This window comes from Syngnathus floridae, chromosome 4 (assembly GCF_059516105.1).
Source record: "Syngnathus floridae isolate MCC-2025c chromosome 4, RoL_Sflo_1.0, whole genome shotgun sequence".
NCBI classification, from domain to species: domain Eukaryota; kingdom Metazoa; phylum Chordata; class Actinopteri; order Syngnathiformes; family Syngnathidae; genus Syngnathus; species Syngnathus floridae.
In genome coordinates, this window is record NC_142416.1 from 3,488,020 (window position 1) to 3,507,281 (window position 19,262).

Sequence of the window (19,262 nt, forward strand, 5' to 3'; positions counted from 1 at the left end):
GAAACCCTCGCAGAATCGTTGTCCTCTCCAGCCCGATCGCCGCTCCAACGCCAGCTGTTCCCATCATCCCCTTCAAATAAAGTCCGTCGTTACGCACTTGGCTGTACTGTCCGATCCTTAACAAGCGTGCGCCGTCTGTTGTTCACTGACAGCCTAGTACAGTTCACTAAGAGCTGCGATCCTGTCGCTTTCAATGATGGAAGGCGGGATGTATGTTAATTCCCATAAAAATTAAAAAAATGTCAATCAAATGCCAATCCCTAAATCAGATGTTTGGTGCATCCTGAGTCAAGGCTTTCCTCTGTTCACTTGTTTTATTGGTTAACAATAAAAATGTCTAATATTTTTAATACTAACAACGCATTAATTCTGGGTTTGAGCTTGATTAACTGATTTTTTTTTTTTTCCATTGATGAAGCAAAATTAGTCAACCATACGGTTTAACATTTTGGGAAATGCCTCAGGCCCTAAGGCTCAGGGCTTCCCTCTGTGTCCATTAGATATTTTTGGTTTCCTTTTTTGTTAGGAATGAATGTATTTCAGAAGCTTATTTTTTAACCTTCAAAATATGTCCAACTTTGACTACAATTCTGAATTTGCACAAGTCAAGGGAAATCTGCATGTTGCCCATTTGCTCCACACATTGTTTTTGGAGTAGTTTTCTGTGACACATTATCTGTCCATTTTGTGCTTTCATATTCACTTTTTAAATTCGTGGCCAAGATGCTTACGTCACTGTTTCTTATCAGTGCTTATCCCTGCTGCATCATGTGATGCAATGTTACTACAGAGGTACAGTACCTGCTCTGTCGTCACATTTTCTTGTACGGAGCTGTATGTAAAATGTGTTATCATGGTATAGTGCTGAGATTTTTTGTGTTTACCATATTCTTTACTGTTGCTCATCTGGATCCCTTTTTGGTGTTTCTGTGTCTGCTAGCTTTAATTGATTATTTGAGATGTTTTCTAATTGATTTGAAAGTTTAAAAAACAAAACAAGATGTCTTGTCCCGCCGGAAATGACGCCACGTCGTCACCATATTGGTCGTTGAAGGACGCTGCCTATTGATTAGTACGGAGATAGTCCGCTAAATTCTTCACGGCTTATGCGGTCCATGGAGGAAGAACGTCAGGGCTACGAAGGACCCAACTTTGGAACCGGCCTTGGTGGATGTAGCCTGCGAATTTGGACTAAGCTATCATCGGCATAAGTCTATGACGTAGCACGCTGTGTCCTGATTGTGCAAGTTCACACGCTTGTAACCTACGCTCTCGCATCCTGTACTCTTCGACGTGTTGTACACTTCGACGTGATGTACACTTCAATGAGAATCCTCGGTTATAGTGGAGGTGTTTAGATGGAGCCTAAGAGGTAAACAAAAGGGCGGGTATCGCAGATGGAGAATCTTAAAACGTAATAAATGAAACTTGGCCAGTAGCTTCCTGTCCTGCAGACATTACCATCGTCAAACCTTGTGTTGAGGTGTTCGTTTTTATGCTTTTAGGAAGGTATTCCAAAATGAGATTTAAAGTAGGATTTTTCTTACGGGGTTCATTTGTCATTGTTACGTTTCTCGTATTAGCGGTTTTGTGGTCTTCATTAACCAAATTGAGCGCAGGGAATCACTTTGGAGAAAGGGTAAGTAAATGAATAGACGCTCAAATCCCTTCATCCGGAACTCCATCTCTCAGTAATTCCTAAATAAATACAGGTCCAAACCGTCAAAGTGCATCTTGGTCGCGATTTACAGAATTCATATTTCCCATGTAGCACTATAGCGAGTAGAGGGCGCCAATTGTAATTTATTATGTGTCAGTTATTTCTCGGTGTGGAAGTTTACTAATAATCCTGATGTGACGTCAGTGGCAAACGTGAAAGCACGCAATAAACGATCAAACTATATCACCTCCCCGACAATAAGCTAGAGAAGTATTCAGTCCATTTTTAAGATGGACTGGACATCCTTATCTGGTGTCTGGTGTCAAACTCAAGGCCCGGGGGCCAGATACGGCCCGCCACATCATTTTATGTGGCCCGTGAAGACTAATTTGTGTCATTACTAGAATTGCAAATTGTCGTCACTTTTAATAATATATATTTTTAAAATATTTGACCAGTTTTTACTCGTATGATTTGAAAACGAGTTATTTGTCAGTCTGTTTTGTAGCTTTTACTGTATATAATATGAGGTGCTCATACATTTATTTGGGTTGACAGTCATAATGGCCTTCCGAAAGAAGCTATGACTACAATGCGGCCTGCGAAAAAAATGAGTTTGACACCCCTGTCTCAATCAAAGCACACCAAAGGTTTTGAGATGTTACACAATTTGTTTCGTACTGTGTGTTGTTATTATTGATCGGCCATCAGCTGGGTTGGCGTGTTTAGATTAGGTATTTGAATATACAATGAAAAGGTAAAAATAGCAAATTTTGGTCTCTAAGCAAGTTTAGACTCCTGTGTTTTGTGATCAGACACTTGTTCAAAACTAAACACTTTACCCCGTTAAATAACTACAAAATGGTTATGATGAAACATAGAGTGTATTTAGACCAGGAAAGTCCTTTAGCCTGCTTGTTTGGTCCGGACCAAAAGCGGACTTAATTTTTTTCGTTTGGTGCGTTTCCTATTCAGACTGTACATTTTGCAAGTGAAGTATACACATCCACACTTGTGACGATCTGTGTGCCCATTAGACAGCAATGACCAGGGTGGCACACATAGCACGGTCCCGGAAATGGAGGAAAACGTGCAAGTCCTACGCGTTGTGTTCTGCTCTGCATATTTGTGATATTGGTTCAGATCTATGCTGTTTGTATTCACACCTGAAGGAACCGCACTATAGTTTGTTTGGAAGCGAACTCAGACCACTTGAAAAAGTACCTTATTTTCCGGACTATAAGTCGCTCCGGAGTATAAGTCGCACCAGCCATAAAATGCCCCAAAAAGTGAAAAAAAACATATATAAGTCGCTCCGGAGTATAAGTCGCATTTTGGGGGGCAATTTATTCGACAAAATCCCACACCAAAAACAGTCATGAACGAGCAACAACAGGCTAAACGATAGCAACAACAGGCAAAACGATAGGGATGCTAACGTGACAAACACAAACAAAGAGCTGAGAACGGGCCTGATGTAACATATAGAGTGATTAAGGACAACTATTACATGAATAACATGTTTATAAAACCATTGGTGTCACTCCAATTCATTAAATCCATCGATCATTCGATACGATAGCAACAGGCTAAACGATAGGTATGCTAACGTGACAAACACAAATGAGGAGCTGAGAACGGGCCTGACGTAACATATAGAGTGATTTAGGACAACCATTACACAAATAACATGTTTATAAAACCGTCGGTGTCCCTCCAATTCATTAAATCCATCGATCGTTCTTTGTCAACAATGGCTGCGCGCGGCTGAGGGCGCTTGCACTTCAAAATATTCCACAGGCTCATATAACGATAGATAAACTATATTTCAAATAACTATAATATAAGCAATAATATTATCAAACCATCCGTGCACTTAAAATCCATTAAATCCATCGATCAAATTCCTCGTCCTTTGTCAACATCGCCGCGCGTGCGCCCTGACGTCAGCCTCGTCTTTATTCCACAGATCTACTATATAACTATATTGTAGCGTTAACAAAGTACAAGGATAGACGTGGGTTTGGTAAACGGCTCTTTATTCCACAAAACAAACTTCCAAGCGTGTGGCGGCGTGGACTTCCAGAGACGATAGCTCCATGGCAGAGGACCGGGCGTGCGTAATGGCCATGTCCGATCCCCATGCACCGTTCGCGGACAGCCACTCGACCGAGCGCCGGCCCCCGACTCAGTAGAGTAGGACCGGGCGTGCGTAAAAGCCATAATAGTTTTTCAAACCTTCTATGTCACTCCAAATCCTTAATTCCTTTAAACTCTTTGTCCTCCGTGTCACTTAGAAATGATCACCGCTAATGACGCCGGTCGTCCTTACGTGGGTCGCGCCGCGCGGTGCCCATGACGTCACTTGAAATAGTAATCCATTGGTACATCACGGTTCTCCAAACTTTCTTTCTGCTGCTCGATTACTGTTTCCAGCGGCATATTTTACAACTTGGAAGTTTGTAACTTGCAAAATATGACTTTCTTTTTGGTGCCATTTTTCTTAAGCCCACCCAGTTGATGAGTCACGGCCAACGGTGAAATTTAAAGCGCCCTCATCCAGTTTCGTCTGAAAATATATTTTTTTTCAGAGGTAGTTTTTTGTTTTGTTTATTTGGTTGTTTTATCAAAGACAAACTCTGCTTTATTGTCGATTTTTTTTTTTCATATACCAAGACACACAAAGAAATTGAAATTACGTTCCCACTATCCCTCGGTGAGATAGTACACATATCCATACAAGCAACACAAAAAACCCCAAGAAGGCATAAACAATGAATAAATAAGAGTGTTGAATAAATGATAAATAAACAAATAATAATAAATAATAATAATAAATATAAGAGGAGCAAACAGACAGTGGACTTGGATATGGTGCTTTAAAGTGTTAATTGCTTTATTTGATGTTTTCTCTATTTTTTATGTTTTGAATATGTTCAAGATAAAGATATAAAAGCATGCTAAGTGATCAACTATACTAAAAATAACATGGGAAGTGGTCAACTATACTTTTAAGTGATGTCTTAATGATCAAGTAAAAATTTGTGAAAAAAAAAACATATATAAGTCGCTCCTGAGTATAAGTCGCCCCCCCACCCAAAGTATGAAAAAAAACGCGACTTATAGTCCGGAAATTACGGTAGGTCTTAGTCTGTTTCTTTAATCCGCACCAGGATTCATTTGCGTGTATTCACACCTGTACAAAAGGTCTGGACCAGCGTTACAATCGAACCCTGGTCCGTTTAAAGTGGACCAAACAGTCAGGTCTGAATACACCCTATGTCTCCTTGTTGCAACACACCAGTTCAATGCAAATTCAATGAGAACTGCTTCCATAGGGGTGGGTGCGATGGGGGTTGGGTGGTGCGGGGTGATTCGGTGTGGGGATGTCCCACTCCTTATCCAATTTGAAAATCAACATTTTTCGTTACCTATAACAAAGTTTTTAATTAGTTTTACTTTTTCTTTCACGTGTACAGTAAAGAAGACAAAAATGCATTTATCTTCATCATTACTGCAATAAACCTTATTCCAATTCTGATCAATTAAGTCATTTTCGAGAGCAAACCTGGGCAAATTACGGCCCGCGGGCCACATCCGGCCCTTTGTGTGTCCCTGTCCGGCCCGCATGAGGCTAATCGTAATTAAAAAAAAAAAAAAAAAAAAATTGTGTCGTGCGTACAATACAACTGTTTCGCTTTTATTTTGAAAGGCGTCGCACTTCCGTGTGGCGTACGTGTATGTGAGCTGTGCGTGAAGGTGAACAGTGCGAAGTAATGCTGTCCGAGAAACGTGTGCTGACCCTCAGAAAAGAAAAGTTGACAAGGAGCGCCGTGTTTTCAACAAGACATGGACTGCCTAGTATTTCTTTACAGAAATGAAAGGTAAAGCCATGTGCCTGATTTGTGGTACAAAGGTCGCTGTGTTTAAAGAATATAATTTGAGTCGCCATTACACGACCAAGCATGAGAAAAAAATACATCTGTCTGATAAACAGGGCGCATCAGAGGCTGATGCATTGCTAGCAAAACTGCAAGCCCAACAAGGACTTTTTATCAAACTTCACACCCAGAGGTGGAGCGGCTTTGTCATTTGAGGAAAAGTTACAGAAGTTAAGAATAAATTGTACTGATTGTTTTTTTAATTTGACCTTTACACCACAGTTTCACATAGCTTGATATAAACATAAACAGAATAATTGTATTCTTCTAATTACCAGTACCAACTATTTAAAATAAATAATTTAGTGCATTTTACAATAGAAGAAAATTGAGCAGGTTTAAGTTATTGTAGGTGTGGCCCTCTGACACAACTCAGGTTTTTCATGTGGCCCCTTGTAAAAATTAATTGCCCACCCCTGTTCTAGAGCTTTAAGAGTCTCCTGTGACTTGACTCTTTTCCTAATTGTATTGTTGTTCTCCTGTTGTTCATACTCAGTGTTAAAAGTGGTAAATATTGGCAAGTGATCGCTGATATCAGTGACTATAATTCCACGAACAGAATCTCATTAGCTGCATCATTTATATCTATATACAGATATGTATATATATCTATATACAGTCTATATACGTAAATGTCAATCAATGTGGCACTTCCAGTTGTTATTCTGGTAGGTCTTGTAATTTTAGGCTACAATTTTATGCAACACATGGTGTTAAAGAAAATCATTGGTGGGTTTACATTATTTTGTATTTAACAAATCGATATTGAAATTGACACAAAAATACACTTCTCTGAGGTGAGTGAAAAAGTGGAGTCTATCCAGTTGCTAAAGGTCTCAAGGCTTGAGTCAGGAGCTCAATAGTACATACATAATAATATTTTTCTTTTTTTCAAAAGAGATTTCAATTGAAATGCACTCCAAAAACGGCTTGGTGGCGCATGGGTTAGCACGTTAGCCTCAAAGTTAGGAGGGTGTGGGTTCTATTCCACCTCCAACCTTCCCCATGTGGAGTTTGCATGTTCTCCCCGTGCCCGCGTGGGTTTTCTTGGGGCACTCCGATCTCCTGCCACATCCCAAAGACATGCTTGGTAGGCCGATTGAGCACTCCAAATTGACCCTAGGTGTGAGTGCGAATGGTTGTTCGTCTCTGTGTGCCCTGCGATTGGCTGGCTACCGGTTCAGGGTGTCCCCCGCCCACTGCCCGATGACTGCTGGGATAGGCCCCAGTAATCCCACGTTTATCGCGGTTAATTGGTTCCAAAAAGCACCCGCGACAAGTAAAATCCGCGAAGTAGGGTCACCTGCTCATCTGTACATATTTTGTGTCTCAATAAATGTATATGAAACCATTTAAGTGCATATTTTATTACTAGAACATTAAATAATTGTTTCAAACATGTAAATAATGCATTAATAGGATAAATAACATGCAGAAAATTTTGTATAAATATTGAAAATATAAATATTATACGCGTGTACGTGTAAGATGTTAACAAGAAGTACTGGGCAGGCTAACGAGTTTGTGGAAAGATCCTCATTTGCGATCGTGCTAACACGCGAAAACAGACCTCTAAAGGAATGTAAACCAACATTTGGAGCAATACTACATTGTCCTAAAGGTGAGACTTATTTGATAGTTTATTTCTCTTGTTAGCAGACCCACTTACATCGTCAATGACTGCTGTACCACTGTAACCTGTACGTATGTACATGAACGTGAACAAGGAAGTGGTATCGCCCGAAAACGGCTTTCAAAATAAAGAACCCTACCTCAAATTAAAAGTATGAAGCTGTTGGTGAGTTTGGAGGTGCGGGAGCGCAGGCTTCTGTAAAGTCACGTGACCGAAACAGCAGCAGTATCGCCTGTCAAGGAAGTGTGCCAAACCTCTGTTAAAGAAAGCACATCTGTCAACGGGATGCATCTGCCAAAAAAATATCTGATCTTTCGCGGTTGAGCCTCAAAGTCATCAAGAATTATGGAGCAGCCCCAAGTCAAACAAAAGGTTTCTGCTATGTGGGACCATTTTGATCTCATGTAATATATATGATACACAGGACTGTCTCAGAAAAGTAGAATGTTGTGATAAAGTTCTTTGTTTTCTGTAATGCAATTAAAAAACAAAAATGTGAAACATTGTGGATTAATTACAATCCAATTTAAATATTGCAAGCCTTTTATTATTTTAATATTGCTGATTATGGCATACAGCTAAGAAAACTCAAATATCCTATCTCAAAATATTAGAATATCATAAAAAAGTATACTAGTAGGGTATTTAACTAATCACTTGTCATACATTGTGGATTCATTACAAATCAACTGAAATATTGCAAGCCTTTTATTATTTTAATATTGCTAAGTACGGCTTACAGCTTAAGCAAACTCAAAAATCCTATCACAAAAAATCAGAATATTTCCTCAGACCAAGTATGTCTCAGAAAATTTGAATATTGTGATAAAGTGCTTTATCTTCTGTAATGCAATTAAGCAAAAATGTCATGCATTCTGGATTCATTACAAATCAACTGAAATATTGCAAGCCTTTTATTATATTAATATTGCTGAGTATGGCTTACAGCGTAAGAAAACTCAAAAATCCTATCAAGAAATTTGAATATTTAAACCATCGCTGACTGTGGGAACTTCACACTGGATTTCAAGCAACTTGGAGTTTGCTCCTCTCCAGCCTTTCTCCAGACTCTAGCGCCTTGACTTCCAAATGAAATACAAAACTTGCTTTCGTCTGAAAAGAGGACTTTGGACCACTCTGCAACTTCTTTTTCATAGCCCAAGTCAGACGCTTCAGAAGTGGCTTGACCATGGGAATACGGATACTGTAGCCCATTTCCCGGACACGTATGTGAACAGTAGCTTTTGATACCTGGACTCCAGCTTCAGTCCACTGTCTTTGAAGCTCCCCCAAATTCTGGAAGCGACTCTTCTTCACAATGCTGTTAAGAATGCGGTCATCTCTCTTGGTTGTGCAGCGTGAGTTAGGATATTTGAGTTTTCTTAGCTGTATGCCATAATCAGCAATATTAAAATAATTAAAGGCTTGCAATATTTAAGTTCGGTTGTAATGAGTCCAGAATGTATGACATTTTTTTTTTAATTGCATTACAGAAAATAAAGAACGTTATCACAATATTCTAATTTTCTGAGACAGTCCTATGTGACGTGCGGGGAGGTTCATAACTGGGGAGGCACTGACGTCAACTATATATATATATATATATATATATATATATATACACCGTATTTTCCGGACTATAAGACGTGTCTCTTTTTATAGTTTGGGTGGGGGAGGCGACTTATACTGAGGAGCAACTTATATGTGAATTATTTCACAAATTTAAAAAAATAAAAAAGTGAAACCGCGATGTAGCAAGGGATTACTGTAATTTGAATTTCAAGTGACGTCAGCGGCGCGGCGCCACGGTTGTTTACATAAAGGACAAAGATTCGAACACGGTATTACAAAGATGACGAAGGGCCCCATGTACTACCGGCATCACTAGCGGCTTTGTTTGTAAGTGACACGGAGGACGAAGAGTTTAAAGGATTTAATGATTTGGAGTTACACAGAAGGTTTGAAAAACTATTATGGCTTTTGCGCACGCCCGGTCCTACTCTACGGAGCTCTCTTTCACCTCCGTGGATGGAAGTTGGGGGCTGGCGCTCGGCCGGGTGTCTATCTGGGTACGGTGGATGGGACTTGGATGTGGCTTTTACGTATGCCCAGTCCCACTCTACAGCTCTTTCACCTCCGTGGATGGATGTCGGGGGCCGGCGCATGGCCGGGTGGCTGTCCGGCGAAGGTGGATGGGGCTCGGACAGGGCTTTTACGCACGCCTGGTCCGACTCTACGGCTCTTTCACCTCCGTGGATGGAAGTCGGGGGCCGGCGCTCGGCCGGGTGGCTGTTCGGGGATAGTGGATGGGGCTCGGACATGGCTTTTACGCACGCCCGGTCCTATTGTATGGAGCTCTCTTCCACCTCCGTGGCTGGAAGTGCCACCTCTGGGGATGGAAGTCAACGCTGCCACACGCCTGGAAGTCCACGCCGGTGCTTGGGGCCGTGTGGTGATGAACTATTTGTTATAATTGTTTGATATATTTTATTTCATGTAGCAACTTGTATATGTTTTTATTGTTACAGTTCAGTAGTTGTTGGCTCGTTGAACTTTTCTTTTGTTAGCTAAAGAGCCGTTTACCAAACCCATGTCTTTCCTTGTACTTTGTTAACTCTACAATATAGTTACGTACATATATACTCGATCTGTGGAATAACGACGAGGCTGACGTCAGGGCGCACGCACGGCGTTGTTGACAAAGGACGAGGAATTTGATCGATGGATTTATTGATTTGGAGTGACACAGATGGTTTGATAATATTATTGCTTATATAATAGTTATTTGATCTATAAGTTATATATTGTTATATGGGCCTGTGGAATATTTTGAAGTGCAAGCGCCGTCAGCAGCGCGCACCTGCCCAGCATTGTTGACATAAAGGACGATCGATGGATTTAATGATTTGGAGTTACACAGATGGTTTGATAATATTATTGCTTATATAATAGTTATTTGATATATAATTTATATATCGTTATATGGGCCTGTTGAATATTTTGAAGTGCAACCGCCGTCAGCGGCCCGCACCCGGCCGGCATTGTTGATATAAAGGACGATCGATGGATTTAATAAATTGGAGTGACACAGCTGGTTTTATAAACGTGTTATTTATGTTATAGTTATTTGAATAACTCTGAATGTTACGTCAGGCCCATTCTCAGCTCTTCGTTTGTGTTTATGGCACGTTAGCATACCTATCATTTAGCCTGTTGCTGTTTGTTCATGTCGTTTCTTGGTGTTGGATTTTGTTGAATAAATTTCCCCCAAAATGCGACTTATACTCTGGAGCGACTTATATATGTATTTTTTTTCATGTTATTGTGCATTTTATGGCTAATACGACCTATATTCCGAAGCGTATTTTCACGATTATTAGGCGCGGAATAAAGTCTTAGATTTTCTTCAAAATGTGTGGCGCGCCCTATCATACAGTGGTCCCTATGTGTTTTGTTGTAAGGCAGACGTATTAAAGAGCGCCATGAGAATGTTAAAGGGAGAATTGTAGGTGTGGATTAGAAGTACACCCCGCCCTGTGTGTGTGTGTGTGTGTGTGTGTGTGTGTGTTGTTGTAAGGCGGACGTAGTAGAGAACGCCATGAGAATGTTAAAAGGGGAAGTGTGGGTGTGGATTGTGTATAAAAGAGTATAAAAAGGGTACATGCGTCATGCAAAACATCATTGTTATAACTGAAAATGGCAAAGTCACGCTTATCAAGCACAGCTACGCGGAGGAGCATGGAAATCGAGCAGCCGCAAGAGAATTTGAAATCAACGAATCGATGGTTCGCAAGTGGAGGAAGCTGGAAAACGAGCTCCGACAGGTCAAGACGACGCAGCTGTGTTTCCTACTTTGTGATGCGAGGTGGCCCGAGTTGGAAGAAAGACTCGAGCAGTGGATCATCGAGCAAAGAACAAGTGGGAGAAGCGTTTAGACAGTCACCATTCTACTAAAAGCAGTAATGCTAGCAGAAGAAATGGAAATTGAACATTTCCAAGGAGGTCCGTCTTGGTGCTTTCGTTTCATGAAACGGTGCCATTTTTCCATCCGGACCAGGACAACGTAGATGCAGCAACTTCCAGCGGATTATAATGAAAAGCTAAATTATACTTCTTCCCACTTAAGTTATACTTCTTCCCATTTAAGTTATACTTCTTCACACTCCTTTTCAGGCATTTGAATATAATTTATGGTTTCTTTTTTGGTTATATCTTGATTGCTACTCTTTTAGTTTGTGTATGTGTGTATATGAATACTATATATATATATATATATATATATATATATATGAATGTATGTGTGTGTATGTATGTATATATATATATATATATATATATATTTTTATATATATACATATATATATATAAACAAAATATATATGTGTATGTATGTATGCATATATTTTGTCTTTTCAGTTTTGTCCAGTCATCTTATTTTTTTTCCCCACGTTTGAAATAAACGAAACGAAAAGCTGGCATTTTCCGCTCCTACTGCAGCAAATGTATCGCCGACAAACACATCCAGCCCAGCCACATCACTGACATGGACGAGGTGCCGCTCACTTTCGACATCCCAGTGTTTCACACTGTGGATAAGAAAGGGACCAAGACGATAGCGATACACACAAGGGTATACGAAAAGTCTTCTTTTACTGTTGTGCTTGGCTGGAGTCATCATTAAGGCAAATGAAAAGGGCTGGATGGATGAGGAAATGATGACTAAGTGGCTGAGGGAGGAGTATGTAAGGAGACCAGGTGTTTTTTTGCACGCATTACCATCGCTGTTAATCTGTGACTCTATGTGTGCCCATCGCACAGCCGATGTGAAAAAACAAGTGAAGCAAATGAACGCCAAGCTTGCTGTCATTCCGGGAGGCACAACAAATGAACTCCAACCGCTGGACATCGGTGTGAACCGGCTGTTCAAAGTAAAGCTGCGAGCGGCGTGGGAGTGATGTATGACAGATGGAGGGCATCGTTTCATTAAGAGTGGAAGGCAGCGCCGGGCGAGTTACGCCACAATTTGCGAATGGATTGTGGATGCTTCGGCTAACACGTCTGTTGGCACTATTGTTCGAGCTTTCGTGAAAGCCGGCATCATATCTGAGGAGCCACACAACACGGAAAGTGACTCTGACAGTGAAGAAAGTGAACCTGGCATGTCTGTTGGAGATTTAGCGCTGCTGTTCAATTCGGAAACAGAGGATGAGGACTTCGAAGGGTTTAATTGATGACCATTACCGGTAATAAAAATGTGAATACCAAACTCAGTTTTGCTCCCGCTTCATTTTTAAATAAGCACACTTGTATGCTTGTGTGTGTGTGTGTGTGTGTTGTTGTTGTTGCCATGAGAATGTTAAAGGGGGAAGTGTGGCCGTGGATTTGCAGTGCGCCCCGTGTGTGTGTGTGTGTTGTTGTCAGGCGGACGTAGTTGAGAGCGCCATGAGAATGTCAGGGTGGTAAGTTAGGGCCTGGATTGTATATATAAAACCCGCGCCCTATGATGCATTGTGCCCTATGTGTGTGTTAAACACAGTCATGGCACACGTAACTGAGACTGTGCCTTTTATCACGGTGTGCCTTTTGATGGGGAAAATACGGTATAAAGTGGAGCCCGGTTTTCGGACGTCCCGGTTCTCGAACAAATCGGTATTCGAACAAAAAATTCAAGATTATTTTGCTTTAGATGTCAGACGAAATTCGGTTGTCGAACCTTGCGAGATGAGCCGAGAGGACCCGCATGCCAACTGACTCCGTTCATTATGTTCGTGTTACTCTGAGGATTGCATCAACTCTAATCATGCCTCCAAAGGAAGCAAGTGGGTGAAGTAAAGCCATCCTAAAACACATAGACCTAAAGCAATGCGACACTGAGCGCCCAACGCGCTGCGGTTGCGCGATCGGACCAAATTAAGCTCCCTGCGCACTGAGGTTCACTTAAATTTTGGAAAGTACATTAGGACTTTAAAAATATTTTCTGAATTTTAGCGACCGCTCTGTCACAATAATGCGACCAGCGCGGTGCAGCTGCGCGGTCGGTGACGCGACGGTTGCGCGTTCGGCGGTGCGCTGCAGTCGCGCGATTGGACAAAAATGCGCAAGTGAAAAAATGCTTAAAAAAGGCGTTTTTTTTTTTTTTTGGGCTTGGAACACATTTTTTTTCCCATTAATTGTAATGGGAAAGTATGATTCGGAATTCGAACGATTCACTTCTCAAACAGCCTTCTGGAACGGATTGTGTTCGAAAACCGAGGCTCCACTTTATCTCTCTCTCTCTCTCTCTCTCTCTCTCTCTCTCTCTCTCTCTCTCTCTCTCTCTATAAAACATAAGACTTCCGGTTTGGTGAACACTGGCCGGTTGTTTAACATTTAAACTTGACTTTCGTGACAATTATTACGTTAATGTCCATTGTCCTTCTGGTTTATTGAAGCTGTGTTGTACTTTCTGATTGGCTGCTCGATCGGCTGTTTGAAGTACCTACCGTGAGCCGTTACAAAACAGGTTTTGTCACCCTGGCTCTTCCTGTTTGACCGGTCACACCTGGCTACACCTGCTTCCCTGTTTTGTGAGCCAGAATGTAGGTTAACCATTCAGCACTACTCATATGCACTGCTGCGCTTTCTTTGATAAGCCCCTCATCGGCCCTGATACAATACTTGTTTGAGGAACCTCTCTCCTATAAGGACACTCTCTCCACAGCAAAATCTAATTATTATGCAAATTTATTCAGGTTGCGCTTTTCTCCCTGCTTCACAAAACACTTTGACCACCAGACTCTCGATCCCCATTTTTACTCCACCGATTCCTGTAATTCAATTATGACTTTTTTTAAAACAAAAATTGACAATATCCATCAGTAGTTAGCAAGATCTCAGCCCCCCTAACGCTCCCTAACTTTCAAATTACTCTCTGATCCATTCCCTGACTTAAACCTACCCTCTGCCGGTGAAATAAGCAACCTTGTCTGAAAATCTGAACAGTCCACTTGCAAACTTGATCCTCTCCTTACTCTGGTGACCCTGTCCCTACTCAGTGACTTCTACCCCAGAGATTGGAGAGTCCACCTCAGGGTCTCCAGGCCCTGCTTCCTAATGGAAAGCGCGTCGGTGGAATTGAGGAGGTATTCGTCGGATTCTCTCCACCGACTCACGACGTGCCGAGCCGAGGTCAGCAGCCATCTTCACTGTAAACAGTGTTGACGGTGCACTGCTCCCCCCCCCCCCCCCCCCCCCCCCCCACCTCGGGACGCCAGATTGTGGACCAGAATTTCCTCGAAGCCGTCCGGAAGTCATTCTCCATGACCTCGCAACCGCCAAAGCCGCGTTCCGCTTGGCTGCCTCCGGAGTCCCACGGCATCCCTTACCGCCAGTGTCCACCAGTGGGTTCGGGGATTTCCGCCACGACAGGCACCGACCACCTTGTGGCCACAGATCCGGTCGGCTGCCTCAACAATGGAGGCATGGAACATGGTCCATTCAGACGCAATGTCCCCCACCTCCTCCGGGACGTGGGAAAAGGTCTGCCGGAGGTGGGAGTTGAAGGTCTTCCTGACAGGGGATTCTGCCAGACGTTCCCAGCAGACCCTCACAGTACGTTTGGGTCTGCCAGGTCGGACCGGCATCTCCCCACCATCGGAGCAACCCACCACCAGGTGGTGATCAGTTGACAGCTCCACCCCTCTTTTCACCTGAGTGTCCAAAACATTCGGCCTCAAATCCGATGACACGACTACAAAGTCGATCATCGAGCCTAGGGTGTCCTGGTGCCAGGTGCACACATGGACACTCTTATGTTTGAACATGGTGTTCATTATTGACAATTCGTGTCGAGCACAGAAGTCCAACAATAGAACACCGCTACGGTTCAGATCGGGGGGCCATTCCTCCCAATCACGTCCTTCCAGGTCTCAATTGTCATTGCCCACGTGAACATTGAAGTCATCCAGTACAACGCTTGAGTTCCTAGAAGGAGCGCTCTCCAGCACTTCCTCTAAGGACCCCAAAAAGGGTGGGTACTCTGAGCTGCTGTTCGGTGCATAGGCACAAACAACAGTCAGGACTTGTCCCCCCCACCCGAAGGCCCCAATGTGCAGGCGCCCAGCCATGGAGCAATAAGTAGGCCCACACCTGCTTGACGCCCCACACCGTGGGCAACTCCAGAGTGGAAGAGAGTCCAGCACCTCTCGAGAGTGCTTGTACCAGAACCCGAACTGTGTGTGGAGGCAAGTCTAACTATGTCTAGTCGGAACCTTTAAAGTCCCAATGATCATCGTCACACACACATCTGGGTGTGGTGAAATTTGTCCTCTGCATTTAACCCATCCCCATGTGATTTTAATCCATCCCCTAGGGGAGAGGGGAGCAGTGAGCAGCAGCGGTGCCGCGCTCGGGAATCATTTGGTGATCTAACCCCCCAATTCCGACCCTTAATGCTGAGTGCCAAGCAGGGAGGCAATGGGTCCCATTTTTATAGTTTTTGGTATGACCCGGCCGGGGTTTAAACCCACAACCTTCCAGTCCCAGGGCGGACACTCTACTACTAGGCCACTGAGCTTTCTGCCTCACACACCAGCTCGGGCTCCTATCCAGCCAGAGAGGTGACATTCCATGTCCCAAAGCTTTTGCAGCTGGAGATCGGACCGCCAAGGTTCTCGCACTTGGCTGCTGCACAGCTCACTACGCACCTGACCCCTTTGGCCCCTCCCACAGGGGTTGAGCCCATGTGAAGGGGGACCCACGTTCCCTTTTTTTGGGCGAAGGCCCGGCCACCAGACGCTTGCCTTCGAGCCCCACCTCCAGGCCTGGCTCCAGAGGGGTGTCCCTGGTGACCCGCGTCCGGGCAAGGGAAAATTAAGTCCATGTATTGTATTTTTCATAAGGGGTCTTTTGAGCCGTGCTTCGTCTGGCCCCTCACCTAGGACCCTTTTGCCATGGGTGGCCCTACAAGGAGCATGAAGCCCCTAGGATCATAGGGACACGCAAACCCCTCCACCACGATAAGGTGACAACTCACGGAGGGGCACACAATACTACCGTATTGGCCCGAATATAAGACGGTCATGTTTATAAGACGGCCCCCTCTTTTTCAAGACTCAAATTTGAAAAAAGACTTTTTGACTCAAGTTTAAAAAAATACTTTTTGAACACCAAATTAAATTTTTATACAGAAAATAATTACAGTACATCTGAAACAAATGATTATAATATATTCGAGAGAAAAAGCATGTTATTTTGCCTCATTCAAATCATGCAAAAACTGTCTATCACATCCTAATATCTGAACATTTAAATATGTAAACTAAATTGCAATCACATTTGTAAATGAATGGCTTCTGGTTTTTGAAATGTAAATAAACCAATCTACTGTGATAAAACAAAAAATTGCAATAACTGCATTAACCATCAAAGTGAAGTCCAACTGTAACTGCAGTCTTGAAACAAATCTGAATAAGGAAAAACATTGCAATAAAATAATGCAAACTGCTACCGCTATTGTTGGGGAGCCTGAGGACTGTATAGGGGGTTGGCTCGGATGGTTATGCTCTTTTCGCCCCCGGGTGTCGGTCAGAAAGCAGGAGGGAAGACGTGGTTCAGTTTTGTTTGCTTTACTGAATTATTGGCAAAAAAGTAACAGGCACTGTGGCTCATAGGGGTATACAGGCAAACTGGCAAAAGGTTATTGTGTGAAGCATGTGAAGGGTGTGTGTGGTGTGTGGGGTGTCTGTGTGTGGTTCTGCAACAGACAGCAGAATTACAGCACGTAAAATCAATGCTCAACTTCTGACGTTGATACATAAGGAACAACTAGGTCGACGAGATATGAAGGCGCTAAACCATGCAGTGATTTATAGGTTTATAGAAGAACCTTGAAGTCACATCTTAAATGGACCGGGAGCCAATGTAAGTTGGGGTAATGTGATAAAATTTTCTTGTCTGTGAGAGCAGCCTTGCAGCAGCATTTTGTACTAACTGTAGACTTTTGATGCTGGACTTAGGAAGACCAGAGAATAATGCATTACAGTCGTCCAGGCGCGACGTGATGAATGCATGTATAATAGTTTCCGCATCACCGGTCGAGAGGATCGGATGTATGTTAGCAATATTACGAAGGTGAAAAAAACCAATTCTGGTTATATTCTTGATGTGCTTTTGAAAGGAGAGCGTCTGGTCAAATATTACCCCGAGATTAGTTACAGTATCGCTCTGAGTGATCGTACGGTCATCTATAGTTATAGTGGTTTCCTTAAGTAAGTGTTGATAACGAGTTGGATCAATTATTAACATCTCAGTTTTTTCCGGGTTAAGACGAAGGAAGTTGAGAGACATCCATTGCTTGATCTTCGCAAGGCACGCCTCAAGATTACAACAGTCCCGAACAGATCTGTCATGTATAACGGCATATGTAATTGGGTGTCATCCGCGTAACATTGAAACCTAATATTATATTTACATAGTATGTCCCCAAGCGGAATCATATAAATATTAAATAGAATTGGTCCGAGTACCGATCCCTGTGGGACACCACACGTAACATTATAGAGCTCAGAGGACGTATTGCCATGGACCACTTGGTGCGTACTGTCTGATTGATAGGAATAGAACCAGCCTAGTGCTGACCCTGAAATACCAACACAACTTTTAAGACGCTCTAATAAAATATCAAAGTCTACAGTGTCGAAGGCAGCACTAAGATCGAGTAGTAACAATACCAATGAAGTGTTTGAATCCATAGCTATGAGGAGATTAGTCACTTGAGCAAGTGCTGTCTCAGTTAAATGATTAGCTCTAAAACTAGACTGAAAAGATTTATAGCGATTATTGGCGACCATGTAATCAATAAGCTGCTGCGCTACTACTTTTTCAAGAAGTTTTGCTATGAATGGGAGGTTTGAAACTGGCCTATAATTACCGTGACAGTCTGGGTCAAGATTTGGTCGCTTAAGTAACGGTGTAATGATAGCGGTTTTAAAGGCTGTTGGCACTATCCCAGAGGAGACACACAGATTAGTTATATTTGAGATGGACGGTCCTAAAATTTGAAATAATTTATTAAGTAGTTTGGCTGGAAGCGGGTCGAGTAAACATGTTTGTTTAGCCGCACTAACCAATTGTGTAAGCCTTTCAAGGGACACGCTTTTAAAATTTGAGAGGGTTATAGCATGATCATCAGCGCCGGTAATCGGCGGTCTCGACTGAGCGATTGGAATGGTATTCTTGATGTCATCCCTAATGCATTCAATATTTTGAGCAAAACAATTCATGAACTCGTCAGCTGAGCGGAAGGAGCTATCGGGGGTCGGCTGGCGTAGTGTTAGCTTTGCCACTGTATCAAATAGGTATTTAGGATTGTTTTTATTCAGATTAATAACTTGCAAAAAATAACGAGTTTCGCTAAGATAAGCGCATCTTTATATTTCAGGAGGCTGTCATGCCATGCCTGATGGAAAACCTCAAATTTGGTTAAACGCCATCTGCGCTCATGCTTTCTACATAATTGCTTAAGCGTACGCGTTTCATCTGTGAACCACGGAGTAGGCAATCTACGGCGAGTTTTAAGATGTAGCGGCGCCACAGAGTCGATGGCATTTAACAATGTCGCATTGAATTCATTTGTAAGATTATCAATAGAGCCGATATATGCAGGAAATATGGCAGTTGCCGGCGACAGTAACTCAGATAGCGCAGTTGCAGTCATGGAGTTAATATTACAGCTGCTATAATTCTGATTGCTCTCTTGTCTTTGACAAAGAACTAAAATTTCAAATTTTATTAAGTAATGATCAGACAAAACCGTAGTGTATGGCACTACTGTTATATTTGAGGTTGCAAGTCCTCGGGATAATACCAGATCGAAGGTATTTCCATTCTTATGCGTTGCTGCCTGTACGGGTTGCGTAAAACCAAAGGTATCAGTTAAAGTCTGAAACGCCGACGTAAGTGGCTCTGACGGTAAATTCATGTGGATATTGAAATTGCCCATGATTATTATATTACCCGTATTTGTCACTAGATCAGCCACGAATTCTGA

At 42.6% G+C, this 19,262-nt stretch overlaps 1 protein-coding gene across 5 annotated transcripts in view; it reads left to right on the top strand.

The window, feature by feature from the left end:
• The first annotated feature begins 1,411 nt into the window (after window positions 1–1,411).
• The window catches only part of galnt7 (UDP-N-acetyl-alpha-D-galactosamine: polypeptide N-acetylgalactosaminyltransferase 7), a 288,442-nt gene continuing 270,591 nt past the window's right edge, over window positions 1,412–19,262 (top strand). For 3 of the 5 annotated variants that reach the window (XM_088372323.1, XM_088372324.1, XM_088372325.1), the window contains exon 1: window positions 1,412–1,639. In XM_088372323.1, coding sequence (XP_088228449.1) covers window positions 1,496–1,639 — 144 coding nt within the window. In that variant the 5' untranslated portion in view covers window positions 1,412–1,495. The remainder of the gene's footprint in view (window positions 1,640–19,262) is intronic. The other 2 variants (XM_088372321.1, XM_088372322.1) reach the window with 2 other exon arrangements.